The sequence below is a fragment of the Silene latifolia genome, chromosome Y (genome assembly GCF_048544455.1).
Source record: "Silene latifolia isolate original U9 population chromosome Y, ASM4854445v1, whole genome shotgun sequence".
Classification (NCBI taxonomy): domain Eukaryota; kingdom Viridiplantae; phylum Streptophyta; class Magnoliopsida; order Caryophyllales; family Caryophyllaceae; genus Silene; species Silene latifolia.
In genome coordinates this window covers 444336417-444363519 of record NC_133538.1, presented here as the reverse complement: position 1 = coordinate 444363519, position 27103 = coordinate 444336417, and the positions used below count along the sequence as shown (strand labels likewise).

At 37.3% G+C, this 27103-nt stretch overlaps 1 protein-coding gene and 1 long non-coding RNA gene across 2 annotated transcripts; one reads left to right on the top strand and one right to left on the bottom strand.

Annotated features, from left to right (window-relative positions):
• Window positions 1-90: 90 nt before the first annotated feature.
• LOC141626921 (uncharacterized) lies at window positions 91-3190 on the bottom strand. Its single transcript, XR_012536488.1, has 4 exons — window positions 3009-3190; window positions 2842-2909; window positions 1817-1903; window positions 91-336 (listed from the first exon to the last, which is right to left on the bottom strand). It is a non-coding gene; the product is annotated as an uncharacterized LOC141626921 (long non-coding RNA).
• Window positions 3191-5862: 2672 nt separating this feature from the next.
• Window positions 5863-6888, top strand: LOC141626920 (uncharacterized). Its single transcript, XM_074440496.1, has 3 exons — window positions 5863-6074; window positions 6182-6277; window positions 6369-6888. The coding sequence occupies exons 1-3, from the start codon at window positions 6012-6014 to the stop codon at window positions 6543-6545; spliced, it is 336 nt and encodes a 111-aa protein (XP_074296597.1). The 5' UTR covers window positions 5863-6011; the 3' UTR covers window positions 6546-6888.
• The last annotated feature ends 20215 nt before the right edge of the window (window positions 6889-27103 follow it).

The window sequence follows — 27103 nt, the reverse complement described above, 5'->3', positions numbered from 1 at the left end:
GTAAACACGTAATTCTAGAATAAAATTGCATGGATATGTTTGTAATAGGTTCATTTGGGTAAAAACCTGTAATTTTTAAAACCTGAACCTGTTATAAAGATATTCAAATTGGAAGGTGTCAAACATACAAGGTCTAACTAGAAGTTTCATAACCTAACCATCGCTAAAGTCGCGAATAGCAAATTATACAACCAAATGTAAAGAGGGAGACATATGTCCCTAAAATGTATGTGACATAAAAAGGGTTTAAGGGTCACCATAAAATAAAGCCAATCTAGGTCCCAAGGTTACTTTGCTCGCTAGCTCGTCCATGTATCCCATATATGCATCACCTACCTGTCATTCGCATTTTATACAAATACGAAAGCCACAGTCAGTGGGGAGTAACTCCGAGTTCTCCCAGCCACGAAATGTCATAATTAATATAACATGTAAACATAAGAATATGAATACGAATCACACACTGCCTTAGCATATAGATGCTAAGGCAATCGTGCTTATCATGTGAACAACAATATAACGCCACATAGTCCTAGCATGTGAATACTAGACCGACTCATACTACACTATCATGTGAATCACATAACATCCAGGAATCCAAACTCTATCAACCATAGCCGGCTTGCATCTCACCTTTTATGATTCATAGAATCATCAAACAAGAAAGGGCAATATATCAAAGACAGGCATAAGTTCTTAGCACCGTCAATAGTCACTTTGTAACTCGAGTCTATACCACGAGGTAGGGAAGGTAATCGAACCGGTATCTTGGCTCAGCGGTTACTATTAAGAAAACATGGCCAAGAGACAACACAACCCTAGCCTAAAATCTGCAGAGACCTAGACATGCGGATACACACCACCGCACCCAAGACTCACAACTTTTTTTAAAACAAAGTGAAGTGAGTACCCTAAGGACACCACCGAAGGGTTGGCTAGTACTTAAGCTGACCCCATACTATCAAAATAAGTACCTGAGGTCATGCCCCAACTTGGATAAACATCCACTAGTCAGGAACACAAAGGCTATCAAGCAGTGAACATATACTCGTCAGAGACTATAAAGACCTATCTATGATGAAGGCCGAAATACTCACCTAGGACCTAGTCCCGCCTAGTCTCGGACTTGAATATTTTAGCCCACACCACACATGACTCACCACACAAGTCAAGTAAGACACCCACTTAACCTTAAGAGGGCAAAAAGTCCTACTTATCAATATAAATTCTAGCATTCTATCATGTGAAAGGCTTATAATGTCTATTTACTGAGATACAATCCCAAAAGAATCCTCAATAAGTATTCAATACTAATTTCTAATTCTAACAATAGTAACCATATTAAAGGCTTCAGGGGAAACTAGGACCATTTCTACAATACAAGTCACTATTAAATTCAATAAGCTATACATGTGAACAAAAGCTTGATAAATGGCCTAAAACAAGAAAAAGGCCGATTATCTAAATCATTCAACCGAATTTTTACCCGCAACCCCACTCGTGATGTGCGGGTCAAGGTGCGGTGACCAATCACTCAATTAACTGACATCGCATCAGTCAAAGGGACTAAGGCTCAGTTTTCGGCACAATCAACAAAACATTACAATTATCGCTATAAAATTCATTTGAGCCTATTAATTACAATTTCATTTTGTAAACTATCCTAACATGTGATAACTATTAATATGAGCACAATTTTACCATCCTTATTATCTTTACTACTAACATTATTCATTCACCTAAACACTTATCAAACAACAGGCACACATTAACTACTAATGTGACATTAATTCGTCGAGTAACTCGGAATAGTTACCTTAAGCTAGCAAAGAGACAAGCAATAAACTTGAGAAAGCTTCTAAAACCCAAAATTACTCTTCATCTTCAACCACATATGAGCCACCTAAAAATTATGTGATAGGACGATATTAACGAATTACCTTTATATAAATTATGAGACGGAAATTAAATATTTCAAATGAACCAACGTTGTGCCAAGGACACGATAACCACGACCCAAAGTCCCCTTTTGGACAGCACCCAAACACAACTAAAGGGTGTCATTTGGACAGCCCTAAACACGACTCACAACTAGCCGTGACCAAGGCTGCATCCAGCAAGCCTTGGCCCCGCTGTCAGGCCACAACCGTGCCCCTGCACTCCCCTCAACGGATCTTACTCTTGTCCAAAAATGACCACCAAAACCATGTTTAATCACCCAAATCAACCACCATATCCCCTACTTGACATTCCCAAACAGCCCATACAAGACCGTGTAACCCATAACTAACCCATAAGCGGCACCGCTCAAAGTGGATCAAAGACAGTCCCAAAGATGACTACTTAAGACCGCGCCAAGACTGACCACCAAAACCGTACTCGATTGTCCTCAAAACAGTCCTAAAATGAACCTAGAAACGTATACAACTCGAACCGCAAACCTACTAATAATTAATGACCAAGTCGCATATTAACGATTCTATTGCACATGTACTAGAAAGGTCAACCCTTAGTCCATCCACATGCTTCTATATACGAAAATATCATATGAACTGAGCAGGTTGCTAGGCTGCTTCCAATTACCAAGCTATTACCCAAATCTGAAACAATTCTACTATGAATAGCAAAGTCCAAATCATCAAACTTCCTTATCTTTCTGAATATACCTCATACAACCACGACGTTTACAAATATAGTACACTATAGCCAACCTTCAATCAATGTGCATGCTTAATTCATACGTAAATACCACTTTCCTTAAGCAAGCTACTAGGCTCCTTCAAATTAATTACTACCCTATTAACCAAACTTGCAGCAAGACAATTCTTGTAAAGAAGTTACCTTAAACGCCCCTTATTCTTCGAATAAATGGTCCACAAGGCACGAGCCTCACCCCGGGTCTTCGAATCCTTCATAAAAGGGCAAGAAAACGGAATAAAGAAGCTAAAAGACGACACTTTTATAAGACGGCGAAAGACGAAACCACTACAAAAAGGAGACTTTCTTACCTTAAAAGGAGGAGGAAGGAAAGGGGAAGCGAATGGTACAAAAATTACGGAATTTGGTCGAGAAATGGGCCGGGATCTGGGGTCTAAGCCCGCACAGAAATGGCGATTAGGTTCACTGTTTGATTTTTGTTGTTTGTGTCTGATTGTTGTTTGTGTCTGGTGATTCCACGAAAGGAAAAGGGGAAGGAAGGGTTGGTGGGGTTTAGTATATTAATAATAATAATAATAATAATAATAATAATAATAATAATAATGAAACACCAGCTAGCTTGCTAGCTACTAAATATACGTACGTTTCTTCATCGTTAAGTAATTTCGCTCGTTTTTAAAACCGCCTCGAGTTAATAAAATCGGTTTTTAGTAAAAGTTTCAGTAATAAAACGGAATTAGTAATAAATAAATTTAATGAGTGAAAATAAAATAAACTCAGCTAGTTAACGGAAATAATACGATATCAGCTTGAATCGGAATTATTAGCGATTTTTACAAAACTAACGGATATTAATAAAAATTGCTATTTTAGTGAAATAAGCTCAAAATAGCTAATTGGACGGTTTTGTTCCCAAAATCCATCTCGGGTTCACTTAAAACAACTTTCATAAGGACTCGTAAAGAAACGGAAATTATTAAATAAATAAACCCGAACTAACTTCAATAAATTCGAACTAACTTTAAATAAACTTATTAATGATTATTAAATTTAACGTAACGAATTATAATGAAATTAATTAATTAGCTGAGAAAATAAATATATAAATCGTTAACCAACGAAATTAAATATAAAGTAGCAATTAAAAGAATTTTATCCAACTTATTAAAATACGGGGTGTTACATATTGTACCAATAGAAGAAAGTGGATTAATCAAAACTCGAATCCACCAATGAATTAAGAGCACTCAGAGAAAATATGAGCAAGGCCACAACTGAAATTAGACAAATCTGATCTAATTAAATTCAATACCTAATGAAAACAATGGAATAAGAAGAACCAACAGCAATATCTTAAAATTTATGTTGTGCTTGCTGCTCAACAAGATGAAATGGTGATAGTCAAACAAAATACCGCAACTCAATAAACAAGCAGAATGTAAATCAGAAACATATGATGACAACTCAACAATCTAGTGGGACAAAGTCCAACCTATTGTACCAATAGAAGAAAGTGGGTTAATCAAAAATCGAATCCACCAATGAATTAAGAGCACTCACAGAAAATATGAGCAAGGCCAAAACTGAAATTAGACAAATCCGATCTAATTTTTTTTCAATACCTGATGAAAACAATGGAATCAGAAGAACCAACAACAATATCTTAAAATTTATGTTGTGCTTTAACGCTCAACAAGATGAAATGGTGATGGTCAAACAAAATACCAAAACTCAATAAACATGCAAAATGTAAATTAGTTACATATAATGACAACTCAACATCAACTCTATACCAAAACCAAACATACACCAAACTTGGAGACTCATTTGGCAGGTAAATTAAGCCTTAAGCCCAAAGCTTCTTAGGCCAATTTGGACCAAGTCATATCTCTGTCCAATAGGCCGCTCAAAGCTATACAACTTTCACGATCTGACAAAAAATAGCACAAAAAAATACAATGTAAACAAACAAGTAGTAATTGATTTCTGACAATCAAAGTAAAAAGGATGTAATAAAACAATATCACACAGTCTGCTAAATAATAACACATAGTCTTCTAAAGAATATCACACTGGATACTTTAGTAGCAAATACGTGATATTTATAAGATGTCAAACAATTTAGAACCTAAGTCGACGAAATGTATACTACTACTAGCTAACAGTAAAGAGTAACAATGTAAAACAGATGTAAATCAATCTGACACAAATTTAAAAATATTTGAAACAAGATACTACACATGTAATTAGGTTTACATGACAACAAAACTCGAACAAAGTGAAATAATTTAAAATCGCAATCAAATAACAAGACTATGAATCAATCTCATCAAAATTATAAATCGAGAACAAAAAAATCATAACAACATGTGAGTTGAACATAGATCAGAAAAAAGTACTAAATATATAACAAATTAAGTAACTTGTTGAATTAAATTAACCTAGATATATGAGAAAGAAGACCAATAAATCATATGAAATCCTCACAAATTAAACCTAATTTAGGAAAAAGAGATACAAAGCATTGAAATAACGATGAGTAGCTACAAAATCATAACAAACGCAATAAGATGAGTAGTAATTGCAAATATATGTAGCGAAACAACAATCACATGAAATTAAAGCGAAATTAAAAACTAAAGATAAAGTAGATGTACCGACATCGTGATTTCGATTGAAAGAGTATGACCGTTGATAAGAAATAGAAGAATGACAAATGATTGATTTGAGATTGAATTCAAAAAAATCACGAAAATAGGAAAATTAGGGGTTGCGTAGAAGAAGCTAGAAGGTAGAGAGAAAGGCTTTGGGTGAGAATGAATGAATTATGTTTGTTTCGATGGAATAAGGAGTATATATGTGCGCCCGCGAAATTACCATATTACCCTTACTTATCGGCACTAAATCATGGACATTGGATCTCTTAGATCCGATAACGGTAGTATTAATCCTCAATCCTCAAATATATGAATATACTCACATGATCCCATTCCTATATATATATATATATATATATATATATATATATATATATATATATATATATATATATATATATATATAAGCGGGATCTCGTGAGTTTGGTTCTTACGGTGAGTTGTGAGTTTGTGTGCTCACAAATCTCAGCCATTGAATAAAGGGAACTAGATGGCTAAGATTGAATCTAATAAAAATAAAAAACAAAAGAAGGCTGTAAACAAACTTACGACTGCAAGTCCCAAGACTTTTTACTCTTCTTCGTCTCCAATTTCTTTGATTCAACATTCAAAATTGCAGATCTCAAAACCTAATCCTCTCTTTCTCTTCCTCTAATCTTGAATTCGTGACATTCGCCAACGAGAAATAGATGAACGATGCGATCGAATAACACGTGGAAAATAGTTCTTGTTAATCCTAATCCCCAGGATCCGACTCAGGTTAGATGTTGCAAGTTGATTTTTTCTTTTTCTCCATGGCATTAGTATGTAATGACCGTTTATGCATATGTGCAACCCTTTAATATTTCAATTTACTCCAACTTTAGGTTTTCAGTGAGAACTGGGTTGTCTACCACTATTTTAATCTGAGAGCTCATCGATATGAGATGTCAGTGATTGAGATATATGATGAATCTCGAGCGGTAAGTTATTAACATCTTCTCTCTTTATTTGGATTGATTTGACAATCTTCATTTCTTGATTGTGTTTGTATTATGTTCTTTATATCTGCAGGATAACAAGGATGTTTTGAAGCTCATTGATGGAAAGCATAATCTTACATCTCCAGTTTCTTCCTATTCCCGACCTGAAATAATGATAAAATCTCAATCTTATTTTTTTGCTCATTCTGTGAAGACAATATCTGCAACATTCACTGCGAAAGAAATAACAGCAAGCAGCTTCATATAGGAACTATTGGTGATAGGTAACTTTCAGTTGATGCTTATGAATAAGACACCACTTGATGTTGTTTCGCAACTGATTAGGCTGATTCCATTGTTTGTAAACTTTTCATAGTGGCCTAATCAGTTGACATTAACGAATTCCTATGAGTGAGCTTAATCAGTTGACATTTTATGAATTCCACAGTTGTAAACTTTTCATATTGGCCTAATTAGTTGACATTTTACATATTAGCCTAATTAGTTGACAATGTAATATCTTTCAACCTAATCAGCCTAATAGTGGTAGACAATTGTGGAATTCCTATGAAAATGTCAACCCAGTTGTAAACTTTTCATATTGGCCAAAATATCTTAATGCATTAACGAATTCCTATGAGTGAGCTTTGAAATAGTCCATTTTCATGGAGCTGTAAAATGTTAAGTTGACAATGTAATATCTTTCAACTGTGGGAGAAGGGCAACTGGGAATGTACATCCGATTGTCGAAGATTATTAATTTACTTAATTATATAATCAAGATAAAGTTGCAATATTGGGCATTGATGTGCTACCTCTTTTTTTTTTTTTTCATTTTTAAGTTGTAAACTTTTCATATTGGCCAACTTCTCCTCAAATTAAACATTCTGTATGCGAATATATATCTTCTTTTGAATAGCAGCAATGAGGCTATGGCAATCAGTAGTATTGCTCGTACTTCTATTCTTGGGTTCGGTAACTTGGAAATTCAAGTTACCTTGTGTTTTAGCAACTGGAATAGGAAATAAACTTTTGTAACTACAATAACTTGTGGTAAAAAAAAAGAGACACCGAAAAAACATCACAATAACAGCAGAATAACAGTAGAATAATAGCACAATAACACGTGGTTAAAAAAAAAAATCAAAGTCGTAAAAAAATTCACAGTAACAGCAGAATAACATCACAATAACAGCGGAATAACAATAACAGCACAATAACATGTGGTAAAAAAAAAAGAGAGAAAAAAAATCAAAGTCGTAAAAAAAATCTAGGTAAAAAAAAGCACAATAATAGCATAATAACACGAGGCAAAAAAAATAAGAGAAAAAAAATTTCAAGTAAAAAAAATTCCGGTACAAAAAGAAAAAGAAAAAAAGGTAACATAATGAGTAAATTAAAGAAAAACATAAGAGAAAACAAAAATCAAAGTGGTAAAAAAAAAAGCATAATAATACGAGGTAAAAAAAAGAGAAAAAAAATTAAAGTAAAAAAACAAGTAACATTAGAAAAAAGAGAAAATAAGTAAATGACAATGGTTTTATATGACATGTAAGATTTGATCTTGACCACTCATCTCTAATATAATCTAGTGGCTGAGATTCCCCCAACTCACAACTCACCATAAGAATCAAAATCACCAAATCCAATCTCTTTCTCTCTCTCTCTCTCTCTCTATATATATATATATATATATATATATATATATATATATATATATATATATATATATATATATATATAGAGAGAGAGAGAGAGAGAGAGAGAGAGAGGTTGTAAGTCCTCATTTTGGTTGAGTCCTAAGTCCTATTCTTAGCCACATATTTTACGGGAGTGTAACTCTCTTTGTATTATGAGTGTAACTTTATTCATTTAATGACTTTTTAGTGTAACTTTAACTTTTAGAGTGTAACTTTAACCTTTTCAAAACATTTTATTCACAAAAATTTAAAGTTATGTTATAAAAATGAAATTTTAAATAAATAAATTTGAATTTATATAATTTTAGGAGTGTAACTATATTGTTCTACAAGTGTAACTTTAGTCATTTTGAGTGTAACTTTAGTCGTTTTAAGTGTAATTTTAGTCGTATGATGATTTCTATGCATAAATTTGAGTTTGTAAACTTTGACGAGTGTAACTTTACCCCTTTTAAGTGTAACTTTAGTCGTTAAAGTCGTAACTTTAGTTATATGGTGGTTTGTAGGTAGAAACTTGATTTAATATACATAATTATTGTAACTTTAGTCCTTTTAAGTGTAACTTTTGTCCTTCAAAAATGTAACTTTAGCCTGGGGTGAAAGTTTAGTCAATATAGATGTAATTTTATCGTGTTACGAGTGTAACTCCAGTCCATATACGCGTTACTTTAGCCATTTAGCGTTGTAACTTTAATGAATAACGACCACTAGCACCCAATCCGTCATTAAACCACTTGTGACCGCCACCACCAACCGTAAATTAAAAAAAAAATCCACAAACTCCACCACTACGCCAACACTAAGAACAAACCCACCACCCACCACCCATCCCCCTCCGACACAAACGACACAAAAAAAAAAAAAAAAAAAAACCCACCTGCAACAAACCCGACACCACCATCCCAAAAAATCAAAAAATGAAAAAACAACCACAAACCACCCTTTATTTTGTTGAGATCTGAAAAAAAAAAAGAGAGAAAGGAGAAGGGGAGTGAGCGGCGGCAGTGGCGAAGGGGAGAACGGCGGCAGTGATGAAGGGGAGAACGGCGGCAGTGGCGAAGAGGAGAACGGCGGCACATGCGTGTGGGAGTCGGCGTGGTGGTGTGTGGTGGGTGGAGGGGAGAACGGCGGAGAAGGAGAAAGACAGAGGAGAAAAAAAATCATGGTGGTGTGTGGTTGGTGAGGCGGCGGCAGTGGCGAGTGTAGGGCGGAGAGCAGGCGGCGGTAGTTGGGGAGAGGAGATATTTAGGGTTTGAAGGGTGAGGGTTTAGAGAGGGAGAGAGAGGATGAGAGAGAAGGAGGGAGGCAGAAAAGTGAGGAAAATAGTTAGGGTTTTTCTTTTTATAGGTTAAATCTAGTCCACAAATTTTGTTATAATCTGAGCCATTCATTCTCTTTTTTAGATCTAATCCCGACCCTTCATCTTTTTCATCCAAAGGCTTAGATTAGACTTATGGACTCAACCAAAAAGGTGGACTTACATGATGATCTCTCTCTCTCTCTCTCTCTCTCTCTCTCTCTCTCTCTCTCTCTCTCTCTCTATATATATATATATATATATATATATATATATATATATATATATATATATATATATATATATATATAGTCAAGATCAAAGTGAGAACGAACATTCGGTGATAACGGTGAGAACGCATATCTACCTTTAGATTAGACTAAAAAGCAAGGCTGGGATTAAATCTAAAATAATCCAATCAATTCATAATTTACTACCTGCATTTACCACATAGCGACACAGTCGCCGGAGCTCCGACAAGATCCTCACCGGAGAATCTCGCCATCCCCAACTTATCGTCGCTGGAGCTCCGACCAAGCCCAATGCTGTCGTTCCTCTTTGTATGACCCTTTTTTATCATCGCACCACAACAACTAACAATCATGCTACCGATGCCGTCACATCGACATATAATAGTTTCGACAGGCGATCGCACTTCTTGGCGTACAACCCCACCGAAGCTCTGGCAATTCACCACCGGCTGTAAAACATTTACAATGTTTCTCTTTCACTTCTCATCTCCTCTCACCTTGATGCCCTTCAACCACCTTTATCAGTCCTCGTCGGAGGTATAGCCTTGCTCGCCGGAGTTTTTGTTCCTACCTCACTCCACCTTTCACTGGTAAAAATCTTCACTCACTGGTTCTTAAACCAACTTTGACACAAGTGGCAGATGGCAACTCACCTTTCTAGGTTCCTCATCTATTTCAATGTATCTACACAAAAATTTGATGTATCTAGCCACTATATTAATGTATCTTAATATAGATACACGAAATTAGTTATTAGGTACATTAAAATTGGAGTGGGATACATTAATATAAAAATCAGATACACTAACTTTAGTTGAATAACAACACAATCAGAGCCGTCGGAATATTTTGAACGGTTTAATAGAAATGAGTATGTTATCAATCTAGTTTCTAATCACCTGTTTCAAACCCAATTGGAGGCCATTTTGACTTTCTCAGCCTTAGTCCCAACATCTCGCATGTTCACTTCTCCAATCTAGCATGGCTTTTTTTTATCCAATTCTATTTGTTACTGGACAGATCTACAAATATGCCAAGAAATTTAGAGAAAGTATGACCCAATTAGCACTTGTCTTGTGATTTCGAATAGTGTCATTATCGGTCAAAATAATGTCTCCGGCAAACGAGAATCGACGATCGACGGTACATCAAAGATGAGTGTGCATACATCAAATATTAGTGTACATACATCATTTAATGGGAAGGAGAAGTTGGCAGGGGAAAGTGCGCTGGAGAAAGGCAACCCATGGTCGTCGTCGGAGTGAATTTTCGTCATTGATGTTGTCGATGCTTGCAATATGCGTCATTTAATGGCGAGGAGAAGTTTGCTGGAGAAGTAGTGTATGAAGTGGGAGAAGAATGGAGTCGGTTTCGGTGGATGTTGCCGGAGTGGGAGTCGGTGGATCTTTGTCGGAGTTGATGTTGGTGGTAGTTGACTGGAGTGGGGACAGGGACGGTGGTGGATGTCATGTGGGGTGTTGAAGAGAGAGTATGAGTATTAATGTGTGAGTTTATTTTTGTACTTCTGTATACGAGTATTAGTTATTTAGTTAGCATCCCTTAGGTTAGGTTAGCTTGTTCTCACCGTTCTCACCGAGTGTTCGTTCTCACCGGATCCTAATATATATATATATATAAAACAAGGTTAAAAAAAAATCACTTACTTTCATTATATAACTATTTTGTTTCCAACAAATTACATTTAAACATCTCCAACAAATTATATCTAAGCATCATCTTAATTACATCTATGCATTTCAAATAATACATCTAACAATAGTAACATCACAAATATTACATATATTTATCTACAATACAACGTCTAAAATATTTCTTCCAACGAGAATCGTGTCTTGTTGTTGTTTCCAAGTTTCTTCCACCAGTATTTCTTCCCAACGAGAACCATGTCTTGCCGATTGATGAGGGTTGAACCAGCAGACAACAAAAGCTCACTGAAAGAAATAAAAACAAAAAGGGGGTAAGTTATAAATAACTTTGCAACTGATATACAATAACCACCTATAAGTATTGAAATAACCGTAAAACAACTATAAAATAACTGGATATTTTAGAGAAGTAAAGTATATTATTATAACCGACTATAAGCATATTATATGAGACCACAATAATAACTCCAAATTGAAATAACTAAATTAAAACAATACAATAATTGAGGTGTAGTATTATTATAACCAATTTAAACAGATTATATAAGAATACGTCATCTTACAACAACTTTAATTTGAAACAACTAAGTTAAAACAATACAATAACTAAGTTTGAATAATACAATTACTCGGTTAAATCAATACAATAACTATTATTAACAGAATATATTCAAACCTAGCAAACAAGAAGTAAATACAAAATACAATAACTGAGTTTGATAATACAATAACTCGGTTAAAGTAATACAATAACTGCTATTAACAGATTAACCACAGAATCCGAGATATTATCAAAGATACAAAAACACAATTGAATAACAAAAAACCTACTCAAACACCTTATAAACAACATGAAAATGCACAAATCATTAAGAATTCTCATCTCAAACTCAAAACCTTATAAATTATTGGCAAAAACAATGAGAGAACAAGTAATTTAACAACAAAGACATAAGAACAAGCAGATATACAACGAATCAACGAAAATTAAACGAACATTAGATAAGAACGATAATGAAAACGCACAAATCAGATCTAGAAAAACAAAATTAGTATTTACCTATTGTGAAATTGAAGAGGAATACGAAGATGAAGCGAAAGTGACGACGAAATCTCCTTAATTGATGACGAATTTGAACGAGTATGATGAAGACTGAGTTTGTTGCTGCAACTTGAACGAAATTGATGAAGATTAAATTTCATAATTTTTATCGATTTTTTTTTGTTTTGGTTTTTTAGAGGTTGAAGGAGGAGAGAGAGTGATTTTTTCTAATAATGGGGGAGATTGAGGAAAAAGTGGGTATTTGTAGGTTGAGTAAGATCTAATCTCAGCTATCCATCTTAGATTAGATTAGTGCTTCAGATTTAGAGGGGTAACTCACCAAAAAAACCCAACTCATATGATCCTATTTCTATATATATATATATATATATATTATTTCATTTTTCAGATTTTGCTATTGCATTAACGAATCTCAATTATTGATTGAAAGAAATGACTAGTTATGCAATTAAACAAGATAAACAAACACATGATAGAAATTTGAGTATATTTGAATTTCATCTCAATACAATAACGCGATTTACTCATTACAGTAACTGACTTTCTATATTACAATAACTACAAATACCAAAGTTTTACATTATAATAATTGAGTTTCTACATTACAATAAATGAGTTTCTACATTGGAATAACTACAAATACTAGAGTTTCTACATTATAATAATTGAGTTTCTACATTACAATAAATACAAATAACAGAGTTTATACATTACAATAAACTCAGTTTTCTACATTACAATAACTATAAATGCCAGAAAAGATTATTCTCAGTAAACAACTAAGTTAACTATAAAATAACTACATTTCTTCATTAAAATGACCAAGTACAGATATCAATTTTTCCATTAAATGTCAATTATCCGCATCTATCGTGATTCCACCTGCAAATCACCAAAAAAAGACTATAACTTACCATAACACTCATGAAGCAACTACAAAATACAATACATGAGTTTTGATAATACAATAACTGAGTTAAAGTAATTTTACGACAACTAATGAATGAACATGAAATTTGAACATATTTGAGTTTCATCTCAATACAATAACACAATTTATTCATTACAATAACCGAGTTTCTACATTACAATAACTACAAATACCAGAATTTTACATGACAATAAATGAGTTTCTACATTAGAAAAACTGGGTTATTCAATTAAACAAGATGGAAACTAACAAAAAATGACCAAGTAAATGCATCAATTTTTCCATTGAACGTCAATTATCCACGTCTATCTTGATTCAACATGCAAATCACCAAAAGGCTAACTATAATATAACAGATATAATAATTGAGTTTTAATAATACAATAACTGAGTTTATACATTAGAATAACTATCAATACCAGTGAACATTATTCTCAGTAAACAACTGAGTTAACTATAAAATAACTACGTTTCTTCATTACAATAACCGAGTTTCTACATTAAAATAACTATACATACCAGAGAACCTTATTCTCAGTAAACAAGATATTTTATTAGAGTAACGTAATTATTCTATCATACAACATCAGTTATTCTATTACACGACTTCAATTATTCCATTAAGCATCAATTGTTCGTGTTCAACGTCATTCCACCTGCAAATCACCCAAAATATATACAATTTAATCGAAATACTAATGTTATTAATCACAAAAAAAAACACATAAATCATAAGAATTTGTTATTTAATTCAAATATTGCAGTTATTCGAGTATTAAATATGAAATCGTAAGAAATATTCATACCTTCGTCTTGATTTGAAGAGTTAGGGTTTTCCAAAATTTGAGTATTAAGAAAAAACTGAGAGTTTCAATTTAATTAATCGAACTTGTTAATGAATTTTTTGTAAACCTCTGGAATTTACAAAAAAAAAACGTGATGAATCGATGAATTTGTTGATCGATTTTGAAGAATTTTTGTGCGGTTTTTTTGATCATAATAGCGTAGGAACAATTTTGGTAGTAAAGGAAAGAGAGAGAGGAGTTTAGTTTATTTTGTGACGTATGATTGTGATTTGTGAGCTATTGGTTTTGTTAGGTCACTTGTATATATACGTAGGGGAAACTCACGAAAAGTGGCAAACTCATCGGATCTTGCCTATATATATACAGGCGGGATCTCGTGGGTTTGGTTCTTATGGTGAGTTTGTACTCACAAATCTTGACCATTGAATAATAAGATCTTACGGCTCAGATTAACCAAGCAACTAATGTTAAATCAATGACATGATAACACGCAAGAGAGTAATCAAAAGTAAAGTATTTGTGATTGATCAAAAGTGAGAAAAACAAGTCCTGGGTTTTCTAGGGCTCCGTCTTAAGTTCCTAGGGTTCCGTCTTATCTTCTTCGATTCTCTCCTCCTCTCGAGGCTTTTCTCACGAGTGATCGTGGGGATTGTTTCTTGCTTTGCGCGTTTCTTTGTTGGTTTTTGTTTCTCTTTTGCAGGTGCCGAAGAATTTCTTTATGGCGGGCCAACACCGGGCAATTAATGTGAAGGCTGCCATTGCTATGATGATTAATCTTTGGAACCCTACTAAATCGATCTTGGGGAATGTGGTGGATACGAACGATAAGACTTTCATTTTTCGGTTTAAAACGGAGAGAGACAAGGCTGGGGTTTTGGAGGGACAACCCTGGCACTTCGATAAATTTCTCTGGTTCTTCAACGAACCAAATAATAATGGTAAGCTCACTGATGTCCCGCTTTTCCATTTTCCTATATGGGCACGGGTATATAACCTCCCTCTAATGGGTCGAAGTAGTATGTCGAATGCAAAGCGCCTTGGTGATATGCTGGGTTCGTTCATTGATGTTGAAGTCGGTCCGAATGTGGAATTGGATAGGGCTACTCGTATACGTATTTTGCATGATGTGCGTAAACCATTGAAAGCGGCTGTCCCTATTCAAATGAAGGGGGGTAAGACTATAAATTTTGATGTCAAATATGAACGACTACCCATTTTTTGCTACGGCTGTGGTATCATAGGCCATGGGGAGAAGGATTGCGATGACGGTCCTTATGATGATGAGGAGTTGAAATTTGGGGAGTGGTTGCGTGCGTCATCATGGAAAGTCGTGAAAACGGCCAAGGAGGGTCCAGGAAAAGCAGCCAGGGACCTAAGGGCGAGTTTCGATGTTGTGAAGGCGCAGGAAACCGAGGATGCTGTCAGCTCTATGATCACTAAACTTCAGTCTATTGCTTTAGATTTGCGTGCTAAAAAAACAAGAAAGGAAGGGCTGGACAGTTCAGGGAGTGGTGAAGAACAAATGGTGCTTGATGTGGGTCTGCAGGCCATGACTGTGCAGGGGAGAGTTGAAAGGGAGAAGGGCAGGGAGGAGGTAGAGGAAGTTGGTTACGCAACTGAGGTGAGAAGGGAAGTTGGGAGCAGGGGGAAGGGGAGCTAACAGATTCGGGGGATGTTGTTTTTGCGGGCTTTACAAGAGATTTGGGTTTGGGTATGGAGGAAGGAGGTGGGGGAGATGCTTTGATTTCGGGGGAGGCAGGGATTTATGGAGGTGTGGCTGGGAAGGGGGGGTACGGCCAGGGCAGGAAGTGGAAGAAACAGGCACGGGGGGAGGGTTATGGGACTGTGGCTACTGCTGTAATACCCCGTATTTTATATAATCAATTAAACGGATATCATTATATATTAATTATTATACATTTTATATTACTAATTATATCGGGTTAATTGTTGAGTCGATAATTACGTTAAGCTATCGCAAGTTAATTGAGACGGGTTTATAAGAATTCGAAATGTGAGCTAACCCATTTGCCCTCGACCCATTTAAGTTGGCCCAATAACATGTTCAGCCCAATTAACCCTAAACCCTCACCCTAATTATAACCTAAACACTACCAAACCCTCCCTCAACCCGCCTCCCTCACGCATCCCTCTTCAAAGAAATTGACCCAAAACTTCAACCCTCACGCTTAGAGAGAGAGAGAGAGTGGCCGTGGGTGTTGGCGGCGCGGCGAGGATGAGCTAGGGACTATTGTCGACGACCGTGGGTGGCCCTAGTGGCTGTTGTGGTGGCGGAAAAAGGTAAGAGTCAACCTCTTTCCTCTGTTTTCGAATTTCTAGCGATTTTGTTGGTGGTTGCGTGTCCGATAGGCGTTTCGGTGGTTGTTGACAGGGTATATGGGTAGGATGGTTAGTGACGAGTGTAGTGGTGGTGGTTATGGTGGTTTTGGGTGGTGATAGTGACGGTAAAAGGTGGCAGCGACAGGGGGTAGCAAACGGGTCAAGATATGGGTTTTCAGGCGAGTTTAGATGGGTAGGTTTGGGGTGGCGCCACCGTGGACTTGGGGGAGGTCGAAACGGTGGTGCCACTGTGTCGGGTTATTCGAATTGTTTTAGTTTTGAAACGGGTTTTCATAGTTTAATCGTTATAATTCGTTAATTGGTCGTATTCTTAATTAATTAATTTAATTCCTAAAAGTCGGTTAAATAATTCAAGTCGGGTTTTGGAGTCGGGATGGTTAAATGGAAAACTGCTATATCGGAGAAGTTTCCATTTAAGGAAACTTTCCATTTAGGGAGTTCTATTTTTATTAACTTTCTATTTTGGGAACGGGAATAGTTAAGTGATTGTTTATCATTTAATTATCTTTCAGAGGGCGAATTGTTGTGGAATATTACTGGACACCCGACCATTTGATTGCAGTACTGAGGTAGGGAAATACATTTGACTTATTATCGTTGTTGTTGAATTGTGTTGACTTGATTCATGGTTGTTGATTTACGTTATGATTCATATACGGGAAGGTGATTGTCTGAATTGATCGTATTGAGTATGATATCATAACATCAGTAACAAACATGATTTTATGATTTCTCGGTTCAATGATATATATATATATATATTGTGTTGCATTAATTTCTTTTGAGCATTCATATGCATTGGAGATGGAGGATGTTGTGGTGATGTGGTGTGGTGATGATGATGTTGTGATAAGGCCCGGGCGGGTTCTGCGGGACTTGCCCCCGATGTCCTCGGTTGAAAGTGGCGGATCGGCTACGGTCGATATATATAGTCTCTAGGGGATCGGTATGGTCAGGCGTTCGGGTTATGAGTTATGAGACTAGTTATGAGATATGAGTTGAGATGGAGATGGAGGTGACGGAGGAGCATGCATATCATATTTCTTTGTTGTTTCATTGTTTTCCCTACTCAACCTCGTGGTTGACCCTGTGTATTCGTGAACACTTGTGATGACCCAAATATTGGCGGCGGACTTGACGGGTTTAAGAGATAGAACGGGAGCTTGGTGGGCGTGAGACACTGGATCAGAAGACTTAGTAGCTAGATCATCATCTAGAAGACTTTCACTTTTATTTATGTTAGTTCTTTGTAATTTGACGTAAAAGAGGTGTTGTAATAATTAAGTTAAAGTAATTATATAATTTTGCCTTGGAGTTTAATTTGTTATTCACTACCTCGGGAAACCGAGATGGTAATGATCCGGTTTATTAGGGAATGTCTTGCTAAAGGCTCCTTCATAAACCGGGGTGTTACAAAGTGGTATCGGAGCGAACGATCCTCAGGCCTAAACCAATGAATCCAATGAACATAGGAAGAGTCGAAATAAAATGAACCCCGGGATAGAACTGTTAGGAGCCCACTAAGGTAAGGGATGAGTTAGGGGCCCCCTCACACCGAACCAGTGGCCCTCTCAGTTGACCCGGAAACCCTGAGGGTATATGAGAGAAAGGGTAGAAAAGTTGCATGAGGATGCGCATGAAATCCAAATATCGTTGCCTAAGTATTAACTGATTGATACATTGATTATTGCATAAAAGAGTTGATGTATACCTTGAGACCCATATATTCTAACCATTCTGCAGGACAACGCTACGGTAAGTATTTTGTATGAATGATGACGTGATCATATGATGTTATGGAGATGAGAAATAAAATTCTCGTGTTCAGGTCGATAATCAATGAAGTATTGGATTGTGGTAGTCGTGAGCGTGAAAATAATTGCGAGTCGATGATATTTATCTAGGTGGATGTTGAATGATGTGCTGATAGTACTATTATGTCTAGTAATATGCGGTTATGTGATCCCAAAGCCATGCTAGTATAGTCTTGTGATAGTAATAAGAAACACTATTGAATTGCATGTTTTAGTCATAGCAATCGTGATTTAGATGTAAGGAGTAGATCGAGATGCGAAGGGATTCTATGGGATAGATGCTTACGTAGGTACAGTGTGAGATTTAAGTTAGGACGGGTTAGTATCGATAGTGTGGTTGTAAGAGTTTGGAACATAGAAAATGAAAGACTTAGTGTTGAAACTCGTTTTGTTTGATTTTACTCTTTAATTGACCTTCTTGCCATTTCTTTTTCATTTTATTGCCTATGGATGAGAATTTTATGAGAGATAGCCTCGTGAGTTAGTGTTCATTTGGTGTTGGTTTCATGCTTATATGATATACGGATTAGGAGTAATAAATATTTTAGTGAGCTGTGGTTAGGAAGTTCCTATACAGTGATGTTTTGACCAACAATTTTGTAAAAAATACTCATGTAAATTATACTAATAATCTTTGCATAATTCCAACTCCATCGATCCGAATATTCGCATATGTTTTCAAATTGATAAACCACGAAAATTCTGGATGTTTCTATATTAAATGGTAAGTTTTGCAAACTGACCCAAGTTCGTACCAATTGTTGTTACATGCTGTTTGGACCAACGGAGTTTTAAAAATGCTTTAAAAATTGAATTCTTGAGCTTTTGACCACATTCTTTTTCTCACGTATTATTAACTCTCTGTATGTTATAAAAAGTAATCTAACTCAAGTATTCGTTGAACGGTTATTTATTCGTGATTTTTGGAAGTTACAACGTGAATCAAAACATTTAAAATGTGTGTTCTATGTTGAATTTTCATACAATTGTTGGGTTAATTCATGAGCCTTAGTAATGTGAATTTATAATGTTTTTTTTCTTATATGACGATAGTAGCACGCATGTTCAGTAGTTAGGTATCTTAACAAGTGATAAAATTAAAGTTTAGTTGATAACATTGTTGCCATGATAGTATGAGTGAAATTGAATAGCTTAATTCGATTCTCAAATCGAGAGTGAAATATTTTATACGAGTCCCGTTGTTTGCATATTTTATATACGTTGGCATATTGTAATATCTCTGGTGTGTTCATCATATTTGTATAGTGGTCGAATATATATAAATATAAAACTATATTGTCATATCTTGGTAAAGTTGGTGGCGTTAAATGTTAACTTGATTGTTCAAATATACTCGCGAGAATAGTTATAATAATTATGTCTAAATGTTCACACATGTAGGATGTCATCTGAGTTCTAATATCTTTTATGTGAGTCTGTGTGCCTATAGTTATACTTATTACTTTCATTGCATTAAATTATTTCAGTTGAACCTAAACCTAGGACATGATAATAAACAGTGTTGTTACTTCTTATTGGATATGTTCGTCATTATATCGTCATAAAATGCTAAAGTGATTCTTGCAATTGTATGGGCATGATATAAAGGAAACTGTTTGATGTAGCACGACATTTGACATATCTATATTCTCGAGTCGTTGCTATCAATTATATTCTAATGAATATTGTTTATGATAAATATGTTGACAATTATAATGGGATAACCCTTTGATGACTCCCATGATATGCATTGGTTCCAATGATAGTCGTTCATTAGTAAAGATAGGACTGAAATGAATAAGATGAACCTGTAAATTACAATATATGAGTCGACACCTAAGCTCGTTTTGTTTGAAGGAATTGAATTAAGTTTATCTGATTTCGAGTTTCGTAGTAAGCAGTAAATGGATTATATGGACGGCTCTGTTATAAGATTTATGTTAGGAAGGTTAATCACCGCCCGGTATGAAAGTAAAAGTTTTGGAAATGAAGTTAAATTTTGTCGTGTGAGTATAAATTCGGAATGAGATTTCCAGCCAATGTCTGGTGGTATGGTTCCATGATATTTGCTAGTCTGGAGGAATGAAACTAGAACGGAGTCACAAGTAGTGGGTTAAATTAGTCATGTTGTTCGTTCATGTAGCGAATTGGTGGGTTGTGGTTAGTTACGAATGTCAAAACGGGAAATGTAATGTGGTGATTTAAGTGAGTTATGTGTTAACACGGTATGTTGATATTAGCATGATATGTAAGGGATATTTGAAAAATTGGTGTAGTTGAATACATTTAATCTTTTATGTCATGGTGTTGGTGCAGTTTAAATATATTTAATACCAAGAATGAAATTTTATGTATGATAGTCTTGTATGTTAACTTTCCAATATCGCTGTTTACTCGCTTGATTGACTCGACCAATAAGTTGTAAAAAATTGCCAATCAATGTGCATTCGTCATTCGTGAATAAATCCCAAACCCTTTGTTATGAGGATTAAAAATATTTCTAGGATGATAAGTATTGCGAAACTGGTTGTCTTCATTTTTTTTTTTTTTGGTGATTCTGTGTCTTGACCTAAATCTGTACAATTATGTAAAGGAAAGTCGATTTGGACCTATTAGGTTATAAATTTTCATAAATCGATTTATTAAGTTTTGACCCTAATTCTTTTCTTATGTTGATTAATCCCCTATGTTTCTAAGGTATGAGATTACAATGATTGGTGAAATGAATAATTACTAATGATTTTTTTGTAAAATGTAGCTTCCTTGAGAGAGCTTGTATATTGATTGTCTTTGGTAAGGATTAGTTAACTTGAGCGTGAGTTGTGAATCTTTTATCCTCTTTCAGTTGTTAGCAATAGTTTGAGAACTTTTGTTATAATAATGAAGGTTACGAGGACGTAACCATGTTTTTAGTTGGGTAGGATTGTAAAATCTTAATGTTTAATTTGCACTTGTTTGTAGATTGTAGTTTTGATCAAGTTGATGTTTCGTTGTGGGGTACCTATGCAAATGAGTTCTATATGTTTTGTTCCTACTTCTTTAGTTGGTTGATGTGTAAAAGGAGAGTGTAGTTAAACTACTGGTATTGAGTTATTTGAGTTTGAGATCGGAATTTAGATGGAAGATGACGGTGTTCTCAGATGAATATTTAGTTGTTATACATTTGTGTTCTCAGGTAGTTATTAGTTGTAGTTAGTTGGGTTAAGTAAAGACGAGTTAAACTTCGGGACGAAGTTTATTTTTAGGAGGGCAGAATAGAACATTTCGTGTCTGTTATGTTTAATTGATGTGTCAAAAGTGTGTGTTAACTGTGTTAGAAATGCGTGACGTCCGTATGTACGATATACAATACCCTTGTGATGTTTGAGTACGGGAACGAACTTCGGGACGAAGTTCATTTTAAGGGGGGAAGACTGTAATACCCCGTATTTTATATAATCAATTAAACGGATATCATTATATATTAATTATTATACATTTTATATTACTAATTATATCGGGTTAATTGTTGAGTCGATAATTACGTTAAGCTATCGCAAGTTAATTGAGACGGGTTTATAAGAATTCGAAATGTGAGCTAACCCATTTGCCCTCGACCCATTTAAGTTGGCCCAATAACATGTTCAGCCCAATTAACCCTAAACCCTAACCCTAATTATAACCTAAACACTACCAAACCCTCCCTCAACCCGCCTCCCTCACGTCTCCCTCTTTCAGCAGCCCAAAACTTCAACCCTCACGCTTAGAGAGAGAGAGAGAGAGTGGTGTGGTGTGTTGGCGCGAAACGAGGGATGAGCTAGGGACTATTGTCGACGACCGTGGGTGGCCCTGGTGGCTGTTGTGGTGGCGGAAAAAGGTAAGAGTCAACCTCTTTCCTCTATTTTCGAATTTCTAGCAGTTTTGTTGGTGGTTGCGTGTCTGATAGAGGCGTTTCTTGTAACACTACGGATTTTCTTTGGAGCCTACTCGACCGAGTAGAGCCTACTCGGCCGAGTAGTGCTCTGAGTGCGTGTTATTTTGGTTTTACGAGGAATACTCGGCCGAGTATAGTGAATACTCGACCGAGTATTGGACACTCGGCGGAGTATGCACTTACTCGACCGAGTGTCCGGTTTGGCGAAGTTATATTTCGACGGTTTGATTAAGGAGTGATTAGGGTATTTTATATTTCCGCGTCAGTTTCTAATATCATTTTTCACAGCATTATCATTTCTACGTTACCCTAATCATACCCAAATCATTCCCTAATCCTTCCATTGAGCATTTCGTAGCATCTTTGTGTGGATAATTGCGGTGATTCTTGCGTATAAGTTCTTGTTGCAATTGTTGGTAAGTTCTATCTTTGTAATTATTGCATCTGTTTGGGTTCTTTGTACATTTATATGGGAAGGGGATGTTGGGAATTATACAAAGTGTAATTGTGTTGTATGATCATTGTATAGGAGAAGACTTCGTAGAGGAGCCTTTTTGATTGTCCGTGTTGCATCGATGTGATTGCTAAGGTAGGGTTTCCTACTCGGTTTCTTGTGCTTTACATGACATGTTGTTGTAATTATCGTTGTCTGTTGATCATCGTAGTATGGAGATTGTTGTGACAGTGTTGGTGTGAGGGGATTGAGATGACAGTAATGTCATGTGATTGTGATTGTGGTGGAGTCACTTGCAGGAGTGGCTTCACACCCTAGTTCGCCCTCCGTGGAACCCGCCACGGGAGGGGATGTGCACATTAAGGGACGGGGATCGTTGTCGCTCGTTGAGGAGCTGGACTAGGTGGGATCGGCCTGCGGTCACCCATCGTCGGCGAGGATTACTGTTGCGATGGGTAATCTGGCGGGGCTACACACTTTAGTGTGTAGTCGGTTACTATGTGAGCTTGGGTGATTGGGAGTTGATGATGATCAGACGAGTATTGCATTTGTTTGTCTTGTTTGTTGCATAACACCGACCCGTTGTTGTTTGTGGAATCTGCGGTGATCCATTCGGGGATGGTGAGCGGGCTTGACAGGTATTGCTAGTGAGAGCTTGAGGATTATCTTGGGAGATTTGCCACCACGAGTCATAGCATCACCGTCTGAGTCTTAGCGAGTTTTCTTTTATTGTTAAGACTTTGAGGTTGTATTTCATTAGACAATATTCGGTTTTGGATATTGTAAACTTTGCATTTTACATTACTTTAATAATGATGCTCAATTCAGACGCTTTGGTATATACTAACCTCGGGAAACCGAGATGGTAACGCACTTTCATGGTAGGGTGGTCTTGGTAAGGCACCTTGGTATGAGGGGGTGTTACAAAGTGGTATCGAGAGAAGATTCCGGCACCTAAACAAATGAATTAATGAACCTAGGGAGTCTAAATAAAATGAACCCGGGGAGAGTTGTTTGGAGCTACCGCAAAGACTCAGGAGACGTCCCGGAGTCGCACATTGGCCCTTACTAACTCGAGCCGGTAACATGGGGGAAAGTGTGATGAGGACTAGGCTTTGTATGTGCACGTATGTGAAGATACATGTTGGTAAAAGTCGATAGTTGCATATATGTGTGATGAAGTTCTTAATTGTTGTGATGGGAGGAGTAGTAGATGAAACGGGTTGTGATTTCAACGTTGGATTTAGCATATGTGCAAATCGGATGTTGATATGGTTACAATATGGTGTTAAAGTTTTAATATATGCATTACATTTGAAGTGATTATAACATGGTTTTAAATCCTTAAGTATTTCTTTGCGGGAATAGTGAGCATGATTGGGGAATCGTAATCAGTAAATCTTTTTATAGCGTAACTCGGCCGAAGCGGGTAGGCACTCGACCGAGTATGGAGTACTCGTACGAGTAGCCAAAACTCGACCGAGTGTTGTCGATAAGAAGTAGCAATTGCTCTACTCTGTTTGTGATAACTCGGACCGAGTATGAGTGTATACTCGACCGAGTAGCGTCCACTCGGCCGAGTGTTTTTGCACTCGACCGAGTGTTCTTTTGGTGTTTTGGCGTTTGTCTCTGGAGTCGATACTCGACCGAGTATCTGGGAAGGTACTCGACCGAGTTATCTTTACTCGACCGAGTATGATGTATACTCGGCCGAGTGTTCTTATGGCGGAAGGGTGTTAAATTTTGAGCATGTGTTTACGTTTCTTTCTTTCTTATCAGCTCAAAATGCCGCCCAAAAGAACTCCCGCGCAGATCCAAGCTTCGAGAGATGTCTCTTGATGAGGTTGCTCGCATGATTGAGCAACAAGAGGCTCTCCTTGAAGCTCTCAAAAATGTGGGAAAAGGAAACGAGAAGACGATGGATGCAACCCACCTTAGCATCAACATTGCTCGTTTCCACCCTCCCACATATGACGGGGTAGGTGAACCAAAGTCGCCGAGAAGTGGCACCGTGAGATTGAAGCTCTCATGGAAATGGTTAAGTGCCCCGAGGACATGATTGTTGAGCAGGTAGTGTACTACCTAAGAGGAGAAGCTGCAGATTTGGTGGCGAACGTCAAGGATGATGCTAGAGCTTACTACCGGGCGGAAGGGGCTATTCCGTGGTCCTGGTCAGGTTGAAGAGTGCTATGAGAGAGCGGTTTGTCGGAGCATATCCGACACAAGATGAGATCCGACTTTGAATCTTTCACTATGTCCGAGGAGATGACATCACGATTACTATCATCGGTTTATGGAGCTATCTCGTTATGTGGAAGATTTGCAGCTCGGACAAAGAGGTTTGGCTCTCCGATTTGAGAGGGGTTTGTCTACTAAGATCGTGAGTCGTATGCCGGTGGGGTTGCTACGACCTCAAAGAAGTGTATCCGAGAGCGGGTCAAGCCGAGAGAATGGTGGATCTCTCAAGGGAGATCGAGGAGAGGATCCTACGAGAAAAGAGGAAGGTGATAAGCGGGAACAACAATCAACCAACCAACAAGAAAGGGAATTTCAATCATGCCAAGGCTTTCTCTAGTGGAGCTGGTTTCTCTGGAGGTTCTCGTGGTTGGGGAAAGAATGGAGGTCGGGCAGTAAGTGACAACACCAACCTTACGTGCTTCAACTGTGGTGGGATAGGTCACAAAAGGCGAGGCGCACGAGCTACAAGCCCGTGATGGTTCAGAGCTAGATCGAAAATTTCTCTCGGGGCCGACTCGAGTTTTGCTAGTAACCGACCGGGAGGTTCATGGGGCAACGAGAGGTGGACGGGGGTAACCGGGCGGTTACAACCGCGGTGGTGGTGGATCTTAAGACACGGAATAACGGTGTCACCCGAGATTCTAGCGGCTAAGCCTAGTACCTCCAATGCTTGATTCGGGGTGGAGGACGGATGAATAGTGGAAAGCTCTTCATGATGGATAAGCGGGAAGCACAAGATGATGCTCATGTAGTTACCGGTACCTTTCTTGTTAATAATGTACCGTCCTTTGTTTTGTTTGATTGGGGCTACACATTCTTTTGTGTCTAAAAGTCATCTTTGTGTCTATGGGTTTGGGGAGTTTGAGGTTGTAAAAGATGATGTGTTCATACCTTCTGGGGAGTCTGTGTCGTGTCTCAAGTTGTATAAGGGTATATCTATGGTGATTGGAGGGGTAGATTTACCGAAGAAACCCGTTAGAGTTTCCTAAGGATGGGTTTGAGGTGATTGTCGGGATGGATTGGCTAGGTAGGTATGACGCCTTGGATAGATTGTAGACAAAAGAGAGTGTCTTTAAAGGGTCCCAAGGGTGTTAAGGTGTCCTATAGAGGGTTTTTGGTAAAGCCTAAGTGTAGGTTTATAGCGGTTATGACTTTAAAGTCATGTTTAAGGAAGAAGTGTCCCTTAATTCTTTGTCATGTGAGAGATCACCGAGTAGAGCCGCCGACAACTTCCGAGATTTCCGTGGTGAAAGAATTTGAAGAAGTCTTTCCGAGGAAATACCGAGTTTGCCTCCCAAGAGGGATGTCGATTTTAGCGTGGAGCTTAAGCCGGGAACGGGTCCTATATCTAAAGCACCTTATCGTATGGCACCTAAAGAGTTGGCCGAGTTGAAGAAGCAGATACATGAGTTGTTAGACAAGGGTTATGTCAGGCCTAGCGTGTCACCGTGGGGAGCTCCGATTATTTTTGTAAAGAAGAAAGATGGGAGTATGAGATTGTGCATTGATTACAGAGAGCTCAATCGGGTTACAGTGAAGAATAAGTATCCGTTGCCAAGGATTGACGATTTATTCGATCAGCTAAGTGGAGCTGGTGTGTTCTCTAAGATTGATCTGAGGTCGGGGTATCATCAAGCGAGGATAGCGGATGAGGACATTCCTAAAACAAATGCGTTCCGATCTCGTTATGGTCACTACGAGTATGTAGTGATGCCTTTTGGGTTGACCAATGCGCCAGCAGCTTTTATGGATTTGATGAATCGGATCTTCACACCGTTTTTGGATAGGTTTGTGGTTGTTTTCATCGACGATATCCTAGTTTATTCCAAGACTAAGGAAGAGCACGAAGAGCACTTGAGGATAGTTTTGCAGACTTTGAGAGAAAATCAGCTCTATGCCAAGTTATCCAAGTGTGAGTTCTGGTTAGAGGAAGTGGCTTTTCTAGGCCATGTAATATCCAAGAAGGGAGTATCTGTGGATCCTAGTAAGATTGAGGCCGTTACCAAGTGGGAATCGCCGAAGAATGTTCCTGAGATTCGGAGTTTCTTAGGCCTTCTCCGGCTACTACACGGAGGTTTGTGAAAGATTTCTCTACCATAGCACGGCCTATGACATCCTTGATGAGGAAGGAAGTCAGATTTGTTTGGGATGAGAGTTGTGAAACGACGTTTCAGACCTTAAAAGAACGCTTGACCACAGCTCCTATCCTAGCCTTGCCAGAGGGTTGTGAGAACTTTGAGGTCTATACCGACGCTTCAAAGAACGGTCTAGGTTGTGTTTTGATGCAGGGAGGGAAAGTGATAGCTTATGCTTCGAGGCAGCTGAAGCAAT

Bases quoted from the DNA above. Each gene is read 5' to 3' on its own strand.
- LOC141626920 (XM_074440496.1), top strand. From the start codon at position 6,012: ATGCGATCGAATAACACGTGGAAAATAGTTCTTGTTAATCCTAATCCC. The intron at 6,075-6,181 runs GTTAGATGTTGC...CTCCAACTTTAG, and splicing joins ATCCCCAGGATCCGACTCAG to GTTTTCAGTGAGAACTGGGT. The intron at 6,278-6,368 runs GTAAGTTATTAA...TTATATCTGCAG, and splicing joins TATATGATGAATCTCGAGCG to GATAACAAGGATGTTTTGAA.